The sequence below is a fragment of the Eretmochelys imbricata genome, chromosome 12 (assembly GCF_965152235.1).
Source record: "Eretmochelys imbricata isolate rEreImb1 chromosome 12, rEreImb1.hap1, whole genome shotgun sequence".
NCBI lineage: Eukaryota > Metazoa > Chordata > Testudines > Cheloniidae > Eretmochelys > Eretmochelys imbricata.
Genome location: NC_135583.1, coordinates 34,948,768 through 34,967,965, shown reverse-complemented (window position 1 = coordinate 34,967,965; position 19,198 = coordinate 34,948,768). Strand labels below are relative to the sequence as shown.

Below are 19,198 nucleotides of genomic sequence, written 5' to 3'. Positions count from 1 at the left end.
AATAAAAAGTTCTCTCACTTACTTCATGATGGCACTTGTGGGTGAGCAATGCATGTAGGCACATTTTTAAATGGCTTATAGTTTATGTAGAAACAAATTGTGAGAATAAGGAAAAGGGCCAATCTAGAGAGTTATCAGAGTGAGGGGAGGAAAAGCACTTTATACTTATGTAATTAAGGTTTAAATATTGGGCCTGATTCTATGAGGTATTGAGACCCAGATCCTCAAAGGTATTCAGGTGCTTATTTCCCATTGAAATTAGAGGGAGGTAAGTCCCTACATACCTCTGAGGATCTGAGCCTACATGCTGTCAATTCCCTCTGCTGCCTTCAGTGGGAGTGGGAGGGCATGGATTAGTGTTCACGTCACACTATCCATCGGTACCTGACCCAAATTGGGGAAACTAATAATCCAACCAGGGGACCAAATATGGTGATGAATCCTGGCCATGTGCCACCTGAGGCAAACACTAAGGAGTGGAAGTGGAGCTTACTAAGGGGTTGATCCTATACTTTTGAAGTCAGAGAGAATTTTCCCATTGAATAGTAGGGATGCAGGACCAGAACCAAAGGTCTCAATCCTGAAGACACTTGTGCATCTGCTTAACTTTACTACCATGAGTAAATCCATTGATTTCAGTGGGATTACTCATGCTAGTTAAATTAAACATATGCTTAAATGTTTGCAGGATCAGGCCCTCAGTGGTTTGCTGGACACACTCGTTACCTAGCATAGTCACACCTCTCATGACAACTGTTTTTTAAACTAATTGAGCTAGATAATTTGGGGGGAAAAATGTTTAAAAAAAGCTCCATCGTTTTGGTTTCATTTTGTCCACTCTTTTTTTAACGAATGTTGCTGTTTGATACTCTTGTCTTTCGTTCAGACTTAAGTGATTTTAAAAAAAAAAGATCTTGTGAAAGGTGCCAGTTTATTTGATACCATTTAAAGCTGCAGTACCTCTATCAACTGAGCAGATACAAATATAGGCATGTTGTACGTGCCAGTGATGAAGCAGAAAAACCAAATATAAGGGTGAGAGGGTAGCACCTTCTCCATGATCATTCATTTCTTAGCCTGCGGATAGCTCCAACAGAAATACCAATTGTGGAGGATGTTAAAAATTAACAAGCTCCAAATCTGACCCATTGACAATGGAAAATGACTGCAGCAAGGACTCTCAGACTTGGTTCTGTAGTAGAATACTTTTTTAAAAAAAGAAATTAAATAAGTCAATAGTATCTTAACAGCTCTTCCTATGTTTTTTTGGTATTGCATCCTCACAAGGTAAGTACTTAGCAATTTGGGATTTTGCCCCCATATTTACAATTAAATTAAATTTGAAGACAGACATTGATTTTGATTAACACTGTGCATTTGGGGGGGAAAATTGATTAAAATTAGATGTGACAGTATCACACAAAGTTGTCAAGTATTTAAGAGCTGTGACAGTGACACTAAAATAAATTGAATAAAACATTCCTCCTGTGCACGTTTTACTGCAATTTTAAATAAATAATTTATCTGAATAGATCAATATTACCTTATTCATTAAATTGAAAATCCACAATCATATTACAGAGAAGGGGGGAAAGGAATAATAATGCAACAGTGCAGTCTTTCAAAAATTTGATATTTGTTCCAATATTAAGTCTAAGGCCTTGCAATGAGCTCCATCTAGATGGAGCCTCTATCCCCATGTGGAGCCACACTGAAGTTAATGAGGCACCTTGTGGGCATAGAGCAGGGCATCACTTCAGAAAACTTCTGGGGATGGCAAAAATAGATGAATAATGAATGTTTGCTGGCATAGCAAGAGTTAAGATCAAAGTTGGGGGCAGGAAGTGGAAGCCATAATGGAGCATAGTGACCTATAAAAAGCTGGGGGGTGGGTAAATGGATCTCTGGTCCCATAGCAAATGATGCCCCTGGCACATAGGTTCCCATGGAAGTCATTGCAGTATCAGGATCTAATCATTTAGGGCCCAATCATGTGCTCACTTAAATCTATTCTGAATCTCAAATCTGAGCCAAATACTTTAACGATGCCACTATATGTGCTTTTAAAATAAACTCATGTGGTCTAATGGAAACTGTGTCATGGAGGAATAAATGTATTTCTATATAATCATAGAGCCAGATGCCAGGTTCTGATTTTCATCTCATGACAGGGTAAATCAGGAGTAACTTTACGGAAGTCACACACCAGTGTAACACCATGAGATCTAAACCAAGCTTTGGCTGGGTATAAATGGGTAATCCCATTTTTGCTGTTCACCTTAAGTTTTTATTAAGGTGATAATATTAGCTAATTGCCTGGAATTTAGTGAGAACACGGTTCATGGGCTATAAAGCTTGCCCCAGCTTTGAAAGAGTCAGTCTGGCCTGGGAAGGTTGGGGTTAGACAGAAACCTGCTCCAGGTTTGGGAAATACAGCTAGCCTACAACTAAATTTAGCATGCGAACCTTACTCACGGAGGCTTGCTCTTGTCTGGAAAGGTTGATGCTTAGTCTACACTAGAAAATTAAGTTGGCTTAACTACATCACTCAGGGATGTGAAAAAATCCACCCCACTGAGCAGTGTAGTTAAACCGATTGAACCTCCAGTGTAGACAGTGCTAGGTTGACTGAAGGGGAGGTGGATTACCTATGCTGATGGGAGAACCCTTCCCATCAGTGCAGATAGCGTCTACACTGAAGCACAACAGCAGTGCAACTGTAGCATTTCAAGAGTAGTTGAGCCCTGAGTTTAGTCTGAGGGTCTGACAGAGGGACTCAGCAGCCTGAAATGATTTGTTTAGCCCAGATAAAAGCTTGTTGCAACTCCAGGGGCTTTTACTTTAGCGGGTGCTATACTGTTCTGAGGTTGCTGTGGGAATTTCTGTAATTTGATTCAGTTAACTTTAGATTCTGTCCTCACACACTTTAATAGATATTTATTTTCCATATTTTAATGCTCCTGAGTCTTGTTGCCTTCCCCCCTTCAATTATCTGAGTCTATGACCTACACTGCACAAATGTGAGACTGCTGTGACAATCTTGTTTTCTGTTCTGCCTGTGTGACCCTAGTGTGTTGTTTTAGAAACATTTAATTACATTTCATAATATAACTAACAATAGTTTACTCTTGTGTATTGCTTTTCACTAGCATAGATGGCTTGATCTTGCATGGGGACAAGCATCCTCAGCTTCCAGTGAAGTACAAGGGAGTCAAGGACACTCAGTGCCTCTCAGGATCAGATCTATGGGGCCCAATACTGCTCCCAGTTATGTTAATAGCCAATTTACACTGAATTAAAATTGGGCCCATAGACACTGCAAGCAATAAGCAGTGTCTATGGGCCCAATATAAGTGCCAGGCACTAGGAAAGCAAAGATACTGTGCTATCTGGGTTTGAGGGAAAAGAGACATAGAACTGTGTGTGTCATGTACATCTTGATAGATCTACAGCCCAGTTTGTTTTATTATTTTCTTCAGCATGACATACAGGAAGGGCAATCAAAATCAGCTTGGCAGAATGTGCATGAGAACTGTCTCTGGAGAGATAAGCAATTGATCAAAATCACATTCTCTGATCTCTTGGGGCCAAATCCTGTTCCCATTAAAATCAAAAGGAGTTTTGCTATTGAGTTCAATGGGAACAGGTTTTGACATTTGGAGAGGAAAGAAAAAACCACTCAAGCAAGGTGTGCTTATGCTGCAAATATCGAAGGTTGCTGACTCATGTGAGAAAGTCAGACATCTGATCTTGTCCATTGCAAGGGAGAAATCAGCAATCAATGAGGTTAGAACAGTCTCTGTACCATATCCAACTCATAAATCCATCTGCAAAGGATCAAGGAAATATGAAGGCTCCAGATTACATTAAAGTCCTCAGTCTCTTGGTTAGAATGCTCCCATTAGTACATGTTCATAGTCCAGAGGCTGGAACAGGAAAGAGGCAAAATGGAGATGTTTCAAGGCCAGGGCCTTTTAGCTTCTGCCAAGAGCCAAGTAAAGGGAAATCTGTTCTCACTGTGAAAGATGGTGTTTGGAGTCACATGAGCAAGTTACATGTTTATCAGCCCAGCCCATATTCTAGTTAGAACATTCACAAAGAGTCCATTAAATGTAGACAGGCGTTTTTTAGGGTCCACTGTGAGCTAACTGTTCCTCAATGGGCCATTCAGCTTGACTTGTCTCTTCATGTGCTGGCTAAATACTTTGTGGGTATTACCACAGCAGCAAGCAAACATATCTAATATTCATAACTTCAGATACCAAGATGAATATACATGCATAGAAAGAGAATAATCATAAGTACCAGCTATTTAATGTACATTACAATTGCCAAAAGAGAGTCTGAAAAATCACAGCATGTACCTGCGACCCTCTGTGCCAGCAACATGCCCCACTGTACTTTTGTTATTGGTTGTGTAACAGAGATGGAGCCAGTGACATGACACTGTTTAGTCTACAAGGGCAAGGTTAATTTTTAGGTGTTGTGACAAAGCTCTGTCCTTGCCTCCATGGGTCCCACATTTCCTGGCAGATTTAGCAAGCCTCTAAGGCTCGCTGTGACTCTCCACGGAACCCTTCTCTCTCTCTAGGGAGAAGGGTCACAGTCTACAGAGCCATTTCATCATAAGCCAGCTAGGGAAGTGAGGAGAAGCTATCCTTCCTTGCACAGTCTCTGTTGTCTCAGTGATTAATTGGGGGCAAAGGGCAGGGAGCCCAGGTCCACCCTCTACTCCAGGCTCCAGCCCAGGGACCCTAATAGTATCAGCTATGGTAGCTGACCTTTTAGAAACATGACATGTACAATTCCCTGGGCTACTTCCCCCACAGCAGCCCTCACTTCCTCAAGCTCTACTTCACCCTTACCTCAGGGCCTCCTTCCTTGTACCTGATATGGTGTGTACTACTCAGTCTCTCCAACAGCACAACTTCCTCCCACAGCTCCTGACATGCACCCCCACCTGACTAACTGGGAGGCTTTTAACTAGTTTCAGCCGGCCCTTGATTGGCTTCAGGTGTCCCAATCAACCTAGCATTCTCCCTGCCTTCTGGAAAGTTCTTAATTGGCCCCAGGTGTCTTAACTGACCTGGAGCAGCTGCTATTTCACTTATCCTGGTGCCAGGGATTTGTTTAGCCTGGAGCTAATATATCTATCTCCCGCTACTTTTCTATAGCCATCTGGCCTTGCCCCATCACACTGTTAACTTTTTAATGTTCATCGGCCTTGTATGTGCTGAGGTGGTTTAGCATAACACATGTTTTTAGGTTTGCAAATCTGTGAATCTCTGCCTCTTTGAGATTTTATTATTAATTATTATTATTTTGCTGGTCATAATGTGGGAGGGTATCCTCTCTGCCCTTTGCTCATGAGGTTACGTATGTGTCTTGTAGCACTCGTCTGAACACCAGTTGGAAGGAATTTTTTTTTCAGTAAGCATGGACTGATTCTTTTCTCTTAGAAGGCATGCATTTTTTTCAGGTACGCACTGATTGATTAACACAGAAAACAACTAGGGCTGTTAAACTTTCTTCAAATTCAACAGAAAATTAAATTCAGCTATATTTTCCAGTACAGTGATGAAATGGGTGTTTGTATATACAAACATCAACATGCTTAACTACTCACTTTCCCCCCAAATATGTAGTATTTCAGTCTGTTTATATGGAATATTGGAGTTGTGTGAGGAGCCATTTCAGCATATGTTTGACTTACTAAAAGTCAAATGTTAAGTAGAACTGTATCCTAAACGCATTATGGTATTATATCCAAACATTGCATTTCAATGGGAGATTCAACTTCCTTTATAGGAACAGAACAGACTCCAGAAACTCTTACCACAAAAGTGGTTCATAGTCATGCAAATAGTCCTATTGTCTTCAATGGAACTGATCAAATGATTAAGGGTTTACAGAATTAGGTTCCAAGGTTGTAAACTGAAATTGTTCTGGATGAAACTTGTTTTTTCCTACCCCTGCCCCCCCACCCCAGACGTTCTTGTTAAACCCTGGATTTGTGCTGGAAATGGCCCACCTTGATTATCATACACATTTAAGGAGAGTGGTCACTTTAGATAAGTTATTACCAACAGGAGAGTGGGGTTGGGGGAGGGGGAGAGAAAACCTGGATTTGTGCTGGAAATGGCCAAACGTGATTATCATACTCATTGTAAGGAGAGGTTTCAGAGTAACAGCCCTGTTAGTCTGTATTCACAAAAAGAAAAGGAGTACTTGTGGCACCTTAGAGACTAACCAATGTATTTGAGCATGAGCTTTCGTGAGATGAAGTGAGTTGTAGCTCACAAAAGCTCATGCTCAAATAAATTGGTTAGTCTCTAAGGTGCCACAAGTACTCCTTTTCTTATTGTAAGGAGAGTGATCACTTTAGATAAGCTATTACCAGCAGGACAGTGGGGTGGGGCGAGATATTTTTTCATGCTTTGTGTGTATAAAAAGATCTTCTACACTTTCCACAGTATGCATCCGATGAAGTGAGCTGTAGCTCACGAAAGCTTATGCTCAAATAAACTGGTTAGTCTCTAAGGTGCCACAAGTACTCCTTTTCTTTTTGCGAATACAGACTAACACGGCTGCTCCTCTGAAAAATGCCTGAGCTGACAGATCAGAAGGAGCTTCATTCGAATAAAGGTGGGCAGATGTGTGATAACTACCAAGCTAGGAATTAAGATGAGTAACTTTCAGCAAAGTTCTTGGCAGATTCCCGAGGCAGCTAGTTTAAGGCCGTCAGTGTTCGGCATTATAATCTTCACTTATAGTTTTCTCACCCACAAAGCTGGAAAATGAGGCATTTGTTTTCTTTGTTTTGCTGCTCCAGTTCCAGTTAACAAAATGCAAGTTAGACTATTTTGGCTGAAAAGAAGAATTCTATGTACACTGGGGACAACACTTGATTCCTGTCAGCCTGGGCTGACATCAGAATCCAAACATCCTCTAGTCAGTGCAAGCAGAGGCATTCCTCTAATGATTTGGACTTGATGTGATGCAGTATGAACGTCATGGATAATTCAGACCAATGGGGAAAAACAGAATCAAAAACAATGTTTAAACACCTTCCATCCTCCTCACCCCGCCCCTCTTGAAGACTCCTGACCAACTTAACAGCACAATGCATATACTAACAAATTTAAACAAAGCTTTTGTTAGCATATGTATTATGCTGTTAAAGCCATATAAAGAATGAATGCCCTCACTAGCCACGTTCTGCTCCTTTAAGAGAAGGGGGCTAGCCCCAACTCTTTCCGCTACCCCAGACCTGCTAAAAATCTCTTGCTGGTACTGTGTACTGGAGGGTGCCGCCCGACTTGCCCTGCTGCCTGGATTCCCTGCAGCGCTGCACCTGGCTGAGGTTCAGGGGTGGCACCAGTCACTTCCACCCGAGGCCCTGCCCCTGGCTGGCTAGGCCAGAAGCCACAGCTGGGAAGTAGTAAGAGCTGCCCAGGGAACCCAGGCCGCTGTGGGGAACCTCGGAGTCCTAGACTCTCCATCTGCCCTGGGTGGCATGTCCCAGGGAGTGGGAACACCAGCCCGGGGCTACTCTTGAGCGTCCCTGATGCCCTGCAGCGCTGGTCACCGCCTGTTTCTGGCACCCGGCTTGGCCAGGGGGCGGGGCCTTGGGGGAAGAGGAGGAGCCAGGGGCGGGGCCCCAGAGAGGGGTGGGGCTCTGGCATATGTCCTGTTTTTTCATTTTGAAAACGGGGTTCCCCTCCAAGGGAGGCGAGGAGGGAGTAGCAGGCATGAGTGGAACGTGCGTGGCGGAGGGGGAAGCAGGAGGACAAAATGGCGGCCCATGCTACCTGAGGAGAAGGACATAGCAGGAGAAGAGGAAAGCGGGTGGCTACAGAGGAAGGAGGCAACAGGGCAAAGCCCTGAGGGGGAGAGACTCGTAAATGGGTGCGGAAGGCCAGGTCTAGGGGAGAGAAGAGGAGAGGCGGAGCGCGGCCGTTGCTTCCCCACCCTAAAGGAAGAGTCACATCCTACCGCTCCTTTAGCTTTCCAGGCCACACTCAAGATGGCGGCCAGACGCACGCTAATTCCCCGCCCACTCCCTCTCTGATTGGCTGTCGCCGCCAGCAATCTGCAACACCACCCAATCAGCCTTTTTGTTTGGCTGGTCGCCGAAAACGTGCGGCCTAGCAGTGCTACGGCGTAGAGAGGAGCCTGGCGCCGCTGGCCGGGGGTCCCGGCCGGGTGCGGGTTGGCCAGCATGAGCCGGCTGGGCCCTTTTCTGGTTGCGCCGCGCCTGCTCCGCCGGCCCTGGGTCCTGCCGAGGCGGCCTAGCGGCGTCTCCATAGTGACGGGACCCTGCGCGGGCCTAGCGGGGTCAGGCGCCGCCGCCTCCCTGTGCTCGGGCCCAGCGGCTCCGAGCCTGGCGATGGAGGAGCTGCTGAGCCGCTCCGTGCCCCCGCTGCCCCCCTACGAGACGAGGGAGAAGGCGCCGCCGCCGGCCGAGCTCCGCAGCGCGGAGTTCATGCGCTCCTACAGGGCCCTGGAGGCCGGGCCCCCGCGGGCGGAGCTGCTGGCCCGCCTGGCCCGGGACTTCGGCGTGGACCACGGACGGGTGGCCGAGTTCAGCGCCAAGGTGCTGCAGGCTCGGGAGCAGCAGAGGGAGCCGGGCGCCCTGCTCCAGGCCGAGGACCGGCTCCGTTACTACCTCAGCCCCCGCTACCGGGGCCTCTTCCAGCACCTGGGCCGGCTGGAGGGCGGGCTCCGCTTCCTGATGGAGCTCAGGGGCGACCTGGTGGAGGCGCTGGCGGCGCGGCATGCGGAGGGGCCGCACGTCAGGGTGAGGGGAGGGCGGGCACGGGTCGCGGGGGGCAGTGGGGCTCCTAGGTGCCGGGCTGATGAGAGGGGGGCCCAGAGTTCGTCAGCCCTTCCCCCCAACGTTTGTGTCAATGACGTGAAATGAGAGGAGGTGGGACCCAGCGAACAGGATGTACCTTGGGCCCTAGATTTCTCTCGAGGGGCCCGTCACGGCAATACAGATAATGACGAGGATGGTGTGAGGGGTGGGAAATCCAGCACGCTGTGGAGGAAATGGTGCACTGATGGACATGATATGGCATGGCACCAGGAAGACCAGCTGCCCGTGGTGTAGGCTGCAGGTGGGAGCTGTTGTGTCTTTGCCAGCGGTTAGATGAGCCAGGAGGAAGGGAGCCATTGGCACGAGGCAACACGCTTGTGGAAAATAATAACAGGACGTAGCAGGACGTCCTGCAACTTGTGTGAGAATTTCCATTTTGGCAGGTGGAATAATTGGCTTGGTATGACATAACTGGTGAGGTGAATGTACTCTGATTCCAAGGTACAACACACAGGGTGTGTCTACACAGCATTTTGGAGAAAGCCTGCCAGCTCGGGTTGACACACTCAGGGTAGTGGAGCTCAAACGGGTGCTTTAAAAATAGCTGTACAGACAGAGTCTTGTAGCTGTTCCTTGGGCTCTGAAGCCTAGAGGGTGGTGTGAGCTTCAGATCTGGAGCCGCAACTTCAAAGAGTGCTGTCTAGAGAGCAATTTGTAGAGTACTAGGATGAATACCATTAGCCTGAGTATGTCTCAAAGGCTCACTTCAAAATGCTGTGTAGAGGTGTAGTATAATGTTAATGAAGCAAAATCTTAGGAGGTGTCATCCTGAGGTGTCTTGGAGGTGGCAAGCCAGCCCAAATGTCTGGGTCTCACTGCTTGGCAGCAACATGGACAGTGCTATTTTTAGCGTGCTCTCTCAAGTGGTGCTAGAATGTGTCTGTTACCAAGGCTGGGAGGCATGCTCCCAGTGTAGACATACCCTAAGAAGCTACTACAGGAGAACCTCAGAATTACAAACTGACCAATTAACCACACACCTCATTTAGAACTGGAAGTACACAACCAGGCAGCAGCAGACACCTCCTCTTCTTCCCCTCACCCCCCCCCCCACAAAAAAACCCCAAGTACAGTACTTTGTTAAACATAAACTACTAAAACAATAAAGGGAAAAAGGGAAAGCAGCATTTTTCATTTGCATAGTAAGGTTTCAGAGCTGCATTAAGTCAATGTTCAGTTGTAAACTTTTGAAAGAACAACCATAATGTTTTATTCAGAGTTATGAACAACCTCCATTCCCAACGTGTTCGTAACTGAAGTTCTACTATATAAGTGTTAGCTCTGTCTCTCATCTGAGGCTTTAGTTTAGTCTATTCTCACTTGTTTACTACAGGAAACTAGATCTGAATTCTGTTTTATTTCTTTTACATAAGATGCACCTGTTAAATGTCAAGAAAATCCAAGGATTGCATATATCTCCAGAGTTGCCTCTCTACAAACGTCTTAATAGAAAAGAAAAAGAATAGAGGAGGGCAATAGCTGAGTTTTAGTGTCTAGAGTTGTTCGTTCTAACTATAGCGCAGTATTTTTTGAAAAATTATCTTATTGTTTTTTGACTGCTCTTAACTAGTGAAGTCATGAGCTGGGCAAGGCTTGTGAATTTGAGCAATAAATGAGGGAAATATATCCAATTCTGGGACATGTGTACACTTGCCTGGGATGTTTGTGAGGAATTTGTTTGAAATACTCTAAAATATATACATATTTTAGCATGTTTGGATAGTGTTGCAATTTTAAAACAACCACTTTAATGTTTTTGCTCATTTGTTTCTGACACTTGTGGATAGAGCCTTGCACGGGTATAAAATTTATATCCACGGATGCAGATAATCCATAGATATAAAGTGGTTATCCGGGGAGTTGCAGGGCTCTACTAGGAACTGCAATGGCAAAACCGCAGGAGATACAGATCACTGGATGGAAGGGACTCCTGTCCGGGAGCATATGAGCTGCTTGCACACACTAGCGTGACCAGGGACAGCTGCTGGTGAGCCTGGTGCCCACCCCAGTGAGCAGGATGGGGGGTCGTACAGTCACTTCAGAGGAACTGCCCAGGATGGGCGCTGGCTCTTGCGAGCGACAGCCTGACATGCTGCTGCTTTCGCTACTACATTTCCTGGTAGAGCCCTGCAGCTCACCAGATATCCACTTTATATCCATGGATATCCGCATCTGCAGATATAAATTTAGTATCTGTGTGGGGCTCTTCTTGTGAATACATGTCAATCAGACTGCTCCCTTAGTTCATTCTTTTAAAGGTTGTTTTAATGATTGAAATTTTAAAGATAGTGTGGTAACTGCTGGTTTTTGTTTACAGTTCTGCAACTCCTGTTTGCTCAATATGAAACTAATGAAACCTTTTTTCAGAGTAACAGCCGTGTTAGTCTGTATTCGCAAAAAGAAAAGGAGTACTTGTGGCACCTTAGAGACTAACCAATTTATTTGAGCATGAGCTTTCGTGAGCTACAACTCACTTCATCAGATGCATCCGATGAAGTGAGCTGTAGCTCACAAAAGCTCATGCTCAAATAAATTGGTTAGTCTCTAAGGTGCCACAAGTACTCCTTTTCTTTTTAATGAAACCTTCTGATGCATATTTCCTTTATTCCCTGCAGGATGGGTAAACTCCATCCTCTAGTGAATTTTATGCAGTCTTTATAAAAGCATTTTTTTCCTGCAGTTCATGGCTCTGCTTTTTCCAGTTGGGGCCTTATGTCCAAACAGCTGGCCCATTGATTAATGAAATCTTATTTCATGTGCCAGCATTGTAATTCTTATTTTTTCAATTGCTCCCCCCCAACCTCCCCCCACACCTTGGTTGATAATGTCTCTGATTAGTGATCTGATATAGCTGAACTCATTAAGTTAACAGGAGAACAGTGGATGTCTCGATGTGATTTGTTTGTTTGTTTGTTTGTTTTAAATGGGTGGGGCACATCCCTCCTATTTTTTCTAGGTTATTATTGGCAGCCTTTCTTTAGGAAAATTATTTTGGCGCCATCGTATTATGCATTGGTTCCTTCAGTTCAGTAGAGAGGATTCATACAATGGGGTTTCGTAACTCAGCCCATGATATCTCCGTTTAAAGCTGAAATTATCTTGACTTGATTTTGATCACAAATCTTGTTGAAAAAAACAGAGTTCTCTTGGAAATGTTTATTCTCAGTATTGGTTATGACACTGGGATGGTTCAGTAACCACTGATCCTAGTCCGGCAGATGATTAAAAAACAACTGTACTGCCCCCTATTGTCTTCCTCTGAGCTGAAGGAGGAGTGCTAGACTATAGAAAAGGGCACAGAACAGTCTTCTCAGAACTTATGGTAAGGCTGGTAGCTGGATTCTGCAATACTAGAACTAAATATGTGACCATTTCTCCATCAAAATCTTTACAGATATTGTTTAAATGGAAGGATGGCAGACCATTTAGTGATTATTTCTCTACCACAGGTGCATTGCTATTGAATCATTACTGTAGTAGATGGTGAAAAGGATGCAACATTTATCATTCTGTAGTTATACCTGAGTATTTATATCTTCAGTGTAATGGATAAATAGACTTAGTTGGTTCAGTTTTTAAACCAGCCTATTGATCGTAAAAACTTAAATAAATAAGTGTTTGCATGAATTATACTGCTTTTTCCAATGTTGAGATAAAAATCGTTAGGATGCAGAGAGGTAAGTCTCCTTCTGTGTTCACCTCATTTGATTCAGTTCCATAATGACACAGTGCCCAGGTATTGTGTGCCTGGCTGTATCCCACTCTTAAATGTGGTTGGTAAATGGATGATGATAGGTGCCATGTGCTGATGTGACTGAACTCCTTCTTTTTATGCATAATTCAGTGGTGATCTTGATGATTTTTTTTTTTTGTAAGTGGCATGGCTGTCATGAGCCTTATCAAGGCAGGTTTAGTTCAAAAGACTATTTTATTTGTAGCAAACAAAATCTAAGAAACTGAGTAGAATAGTCCCAATTTTCAGTTCAGGAAGACCAAAGAATCTGAACATAAACATTGAACAAGGCATTGTATACACACTGAATAGAAAAAGGAGTACTTGTGGCACCTTAGAGACTAGCAGATTTATTTGAGCATAAGCTTTTGTGAGCTACAGTTCACTTCATCGGATGCATGTGCTCAAATAAATTTGTTAGTCTCTAAGGTGCCACAAGTATTCCTTTTTGCGCATACAGACCAACACGACTGCTACTCTGAACACTGAATAGAGGGTAGTATAAAGAAAAGAACACCCTGCAAATACGGAGGAATTTGTATTCAGGGTTAGTATTCTAAGGTAAAACAGCAGAATCATGACTAACGGCCCAGAGAAAATGACTAGACTCTTCATAGACTAGTTGCTAAGAAACAGTAAATGACTTCCTGGTAGACTCATAGAAGATGATAGATACTTCTGACCCAGCTGCAGAACTGTTTAGACATACCTAGCAACAAAAGTTCAGCTGTGGACTATGTTGGTGGTAACTATATAGTTCTTCCCCTGTGGGTATGCAAAAATGCTTTTTGGTGCTCTGAGTCTGCTGTCTGACAGGATGCGTACTCCCTTTTCCTTCAGCTAATGCAGCCATGGAAGGGCAACCCCACCTATATAGGTGGCCCCAAGGAAGTATTGTGTGCCTAAAATGGACTGCTATCTTTGCCTTAAACTCTTATGTAAGACCTGCAGATCAGCGCAAAGTGCACTGCAAAATAAACAGTTTGCTGTTACTGATTTAGACCCAAGTGACTACTAGTATTGAGGGTCTGATTAAAAATAGCCATGAATGCCTATAACCTTTGTGCACTTTGAAATGTCTTTAGTAGGGCTGTTGATTAATCATAGTTAATTTTGAGTTTATTGCATGAGTTAATTGCCATTAAAAAACTGCAGTTTTAATCACATTGTTTAACAATAAACTACCGATTTGAAATATATTGAATATTTTTGGATGTTTTCTCTACATTTTTAAATATATTATTTCAGTTTGAACACAGACTAGAAAGTGCACACTACTAACTTTACATTTTTTGATTTATAATTTTTACAGTGGAAATATTTGTAATCAAAACAGTATTTTTCAGTTCACCTCATACAATAATGCAATCTCTTTATTGTGAAAGTGCAACTTACAAATGTAGAATTCTTTTTACATAGCTGCACTCAAAACCAAAACAATATAAATTTAGAGCCTACAAGTCCACTCAGTCCGACTTCTTATTCAGCCGATCGCTAAGACAAACACGTTTGTTTACATTTACGGGAGATAATGCTGCCGGCTTTTTATTTACAGTGTCACCTGAAAGTGAACAGGCATTTGCATGGCACTTTTGTAGCCAGCACTGCAAGGTGTTTACATGCCAGATATGCTGAACATGCATATACCCCTTCATGTTTTGGCTACCATTCCAGAGGACTTGCTTCCATGCTGATGATGCTCATTAGGGAAAAAAAAAAAAAGCATTAATTAAATTTTGACTGAACTTCTTGGGGGAGAATAGTATAGAATAGTCTCCTGCTCTGTTTTACATGCATTATGCCATGTATTTCATATTATAGCAGTCTCAAATGATGACCCAGTACATGTTGTTTGTTTTAAGAACACTTTCACTGAAGATTTGACAAAACGCAAAGGTACCAATGTGGGATTTCTAAAGATCGCTACAGCACTCAACTCAAGGTTTAAGAATCTGAAGTGCCATCCAAAATCTGAAAGGGACGAGGTGTGGAGAATGCTTTCAGAAGTCTTAAAAGAGCAAATCTCCAATGCAGAAACTACAGAACCCAAACCATCAAAACAGAAAAAAAATCAACCTTCTGTTGGTGTCATCTGACTCAGATGATGAAAGTGAACATGGGTCGGTCTGCACTGCTTTGGATTGTTATTGAGCAGAACCTGTCAGCACAGACACGTCCTCTGGAATGGTGGTTGAAGATGAAGGGGCGTATGAATACACCAAGAAAATCTTTCCTGTGTAGACAAACCCTTAGAGGGAGTGAGGATTTGGTTAAGTCGTCCAGCAAGGAAGCCTTAGGAGCAGGTAGCCTTGATAGAAAGAGCTTTGGCTGACACGTTTTGGTATCCTTTGATTTGCCAGTAAAGCAAACCTCAGGAAAGGAGTAAATGTGGACTCCTTACAGTGTGCATAGACTGTTCAAAACAAGGTGGAAAAACCTCTTGCTTACAATGGAAAACAGTACCAAGTTACTTGCTTAATCTGCTGCAGTCTTTTCCCTGCATGACACTACAGTAGCATACATGAGGCAGAAAACTGCTGGAGATGGGCCTGGGAGCCTACTCTCAGTACAGGGGTCTTACCCCTGGCATTGAAGCTGGTAAGAGCTTTATAGCATGTTCCCACAACTTGTCCTCTGTCATGGGTGAGGCCAGAGTCCCCAAAGCCAATAGAGGGATCTAGGAAACAACCATATTTATTAGAGCCTCCCTGACTAATTTACACTGTGGGCTATGTAGAATATGCCCCAGATATGTAGCGCACAAATGTGACTTAAAGCCACCTATGCCCCCTTCTATTTCCTAGCCCCATTCCTGTGGTTAGCACAAATGGAAAAACAGAGAATCTGGGCAACTGTGGTGTAATTTGGAACAAATACGATCTTCCTTCAAGTACATTGATTTTCAGTAGATACAATTAAATAGTGTATTTCATAAATATTTCTGTACCAGTAATGTGTAAACAGAAAGTTAATGGAAAATATATTAATTACTTAGAACAGTTTTCAGTAGAGGAAATTATATAAAAATTTCACCAAAGAGAGAGAAGAACAGTTTGGAGTTGTGCCCATATACAGGAAACTTTAATATTTTGCTGTGTCCTGAATTTTTAAACAAGCTCCATCTTGTTAAACTGAGAGCTGAAGTTCAGATTTTGATAGCCAGAAGTTACTCTGACAGTTTTTTAATGATCTTTTTCTAAATCTATAAGTATCAGTGTTATCTATGGAATGGTTTCATCGGGAGTAGTTGAGGTTTGGGGGTTTTGTTTGAAATATGTAGAGTATAAGAGCTGTGTGGGGAGGCTTGCAAAATACCATATTGTGCTTGAGTTAAACTAGTACTCTTGGTCCCTAAGATGTGTTTTTTTTTTTTTTTTTTTTTTTTGCAGTGTCTACACTGCAAAGAAAAACCCACAGCATCTGGGGTTCACAGCTGGAACAGTTGATTCGGGCTCCCATGATTCGGGCTGCGGGGCTAAAAATAGCAGTGTAGACTTTAGGATCTCAGGGTGGAACAAGGGCTCTGAAACCCAGTGAGCAGGGAGGGTCTGGGAGCCCAAGCGCCAGCCTGAGCATATTCACTGCTATTTTTAGTTCTGCTGAGCCCTGCAGGTGCTCTGAGACTTAGTACGGTGGGTTTGACTTTGCAGTGTAGACATAACTTTTATGAGATTAAACTCTTATTTTTCTTTTTGTGTGCACGCGCACGTGTCTTTTGTTTCATTTTTTACTGAGGAACTTTGGAGGGCTCTGATTATATTCAGAGCTCCCAATATGTGAAGTGTCCTTTTTGTTCACCTTCCGTCCCATATCACTCTATCCCTTTTCTATTGAAGATGAGACAGATATAGTGGGGCAGTACACACCCTTGCTCCTCAGCCTCCTCAGTAAAACCTGGTATTCATAAATACCAGTGAATAGTAAAGTTCTTTGTTTGTATTTAAACTACATTTAAATTAATGAAATGGCTAAACATCAGAAAACATTACGTAAGGTTCTGTTGCTGCAGTGCTTATCTTTTTAAAGGCAGGCTGAAGAGTATAAACAAAAACACCACAAACTATGATGCACTTACAACTTAACAGATCCTTTATCATTGATTTTTTCCCCCCCTTATTCCTCTGCAACAAAAATAGAAAAAAACGTTTTTCTTTTCATGACAAAGTAACTTGTTCAGTTATGAAAGTCTGGGTGCCAAATTTAATTTTCTGTATGTTTTCTTATTCCATTTATGCAACTTGCTTGAATAGCTGGATTCTCTTGCAGTTTGGGACCCTATGAGAGTTAATTCTATTTCCCCTTTATGGCCTCTCTCTCATTTTTTCACTTAGATACACACACACACTATGCCTATCTGCCTAATGACTGATAAAGGAACAGAATTGCCTATTAATTTTTTGTCACTTATTACATTACTTGCTGGTTGTATGGAAATGATATTTATTTGAAGTCTCATCTGTGGCAGATATTTAATAGAACCCTTAATAGCCTCTGCTCTAGAATCCCACACTCTGCAGACAATAGCATTCGTGGTTCTCTGGAAGTCTGTGTCCCTGCTTCCCACCAAATGGCAGGAATTCAGTAGTTCAGCTGTAGTGACTAGTGGGAGAGTGTGCTTCTCTAAGGAATGTGCTTAAGAACATAAATATGTGCTTTGAGATAAACTTCATGTACATAATTACTGTTGTGTTGTGCATTTGTTTCTCAGTCATATTAGGTGTTTATTAACATAATGCTTATGAACATAATTTTGTACAGTCCTGCTAATTAGGGCATAGATAAATGGAAATGCAGCCGAAAGAAAACTACCTGCTGTCATACATTGCTGGAAAATGACACCTGATATTAAATCTGAGAGAATTTCATCTAGGAAGGAAGGCCAACAAAGTCTGGCTGGCTTCGAATTTTTGACTCCTAGATGAAGATTCACATTTGACTTCTTTCTTCTCTATGTGGCGAAGGATATGTGACCTTTTTAGATCTACAGTAGGGCTTAGGTAGTATTGTAAAATATGTGCCTCAAAAAATCCCAAACAACTTTCCATTTCGGCACATGTATGCCACTAAAGCCCTAATACTTTGGGGTGTGTGATGGGGGTTGAGACTCACCACCGCGGCACCTTCTGTTGGTACCTCCGGGAATTAGCTCAGTCCATGTGGAGCGCCCTTTGCCAATGGTGTCCCGTCAGTCTCTCACCCTCTGTTGGCATCTGGACCCGCGTTGTTCCCTTCTCACAGAGTCCTCTTCAGAACACTGCCCAACAGCATGCCTTCCGGGGGGGGGGGGCATTTAATAGCAGTCTTTCCGTTTCAGTCCAGCCACAGTGGCCAACCACCCCCACTAAAGTCTAACCCCTTCTGTCAGGGGTCGTGTGCAGTCCGCTATGGCCACTTCTAATAGCTGGGTGTAATACAATGGGGAAGGGGGGGGAGGGAGACCCAGGCCCAGGGACCCTCTGGCAGCAGCCTCCCTGCCCTCCTTCGCTCCCCTTGTCCGCCTCTCCATCCTGGGTCACTTCCCCTTTGGCCCCTTTGCACCTTGTGGGCCCTTGTATCAGGGCCTACAGCTTGGCAGGTACCAGGCTAAAGTTCCGAATTGCCTTCTATGATGAGATAACTGGTTCTGTGGAAGAAGGGAAAGCAGTGGACGTGTTATTCCTTGACTTTAGCAAAGCTTTTGACACGGTCTCCCACAGTATTCTTGTCAGCAAGTTAAAAAAGTATGGGCTGGATGGATGCACTACAAGGTGGGTAGAAAGTTGGCTAGATTGTTGGGCTCAACGGGTAGTGATCAATGGCTCCATGTCTAGTTGGCAGCCGGTATCTAGTGGAGTGACCCAAGGGTTGGTCTTGGGGCCGGTTTTGTTCAATATCTTCATTAATGATCTGGAGGATGGTGTGGATTGCACCCTCAGCAAGTTTGCAGATGACAGTAAACCGGGAGGAGTGGTAGATACGCTGGAGGGTAGGGATAAGATACAGAGGGACCTAGACAAATTGGAGGATTGGGCCAAAAGAAATCTGATGAGGTTCAACAAGGACAAGTGCAGAGTCCTGCACTTAGGATGGAAGAATCCAATGCACCGCTATAGACTAGGGACCGAATGGCTAGGCAGCAGTTCTGCAGAGAAGGACCTAGGGGTTACAGTGGACGAGAAGCTGGATATGAGTCAATAGTGTGCCCTTGTTGCCAAGAAGGCCAATGGCATTTTGGGATGTATAAGTAGGGGCATTGCCAGCAGATCGAGGGACGTGATCGTTCCCCTCTATTCGACATTGGTGAGGCCTCATCTGGAGTACTGTGTCCAGTTTTGGGCCCCACGCTACAAGAAGGATGTGGAAAAATTGGAAAGAGTCCAGCAGAGGGCAACAAAAATGATTAGGGGTCTGGAACACATGACTTATGAGGAGAGGCTGAGGGAACTGGGATTGTTTAGTCTACGGAAGAGAAGAATGAGGGGGGATTTGATAGCTGCTTTTAACTACCTGAAAGGTGGATCCAAAGAGGATGGATCTAGACTATTCTCAGTGATAGCAGATGACAGGACAAGGAGTAATGATCTCAAGTTGCAGTGGGGGAGGTTTAG

At 43.7% G+C, this 19,198-nt stretch overlaps 1 protein-coding gene across 3 annotated transcripts in view; it reads left to right on the top strand.

Annotated features, from left to right (window-relative positions):
- The first annotated feature begins 8,139 nt into the window (after window positions 1-8,139).
- Window positions 8,140-19,198, top strand: part of MLYCD (malonyl-CoA decarboxylase) — a 45,355-nt gene continuing 34,296 nt past the window's right edge. The window contains exon 1 of one of the 3 annotated variants that reach the window (XM_077831515.1): window positions 8,140-8,800. In XM_077831515.1, the coding sequence (XP_077687641.1) occupies window positions 8,222-8,800 (579 nt within the window). In that variant the 5' untranslated portion in view covers window positions 8,140-8,221. The remainder of the gene's footprint in view (window positions 8,801-19,198) is intronic. The other 2 variants (XM_077831512.1, XM_077831514.1) reach the window with 2 other exon arrangements.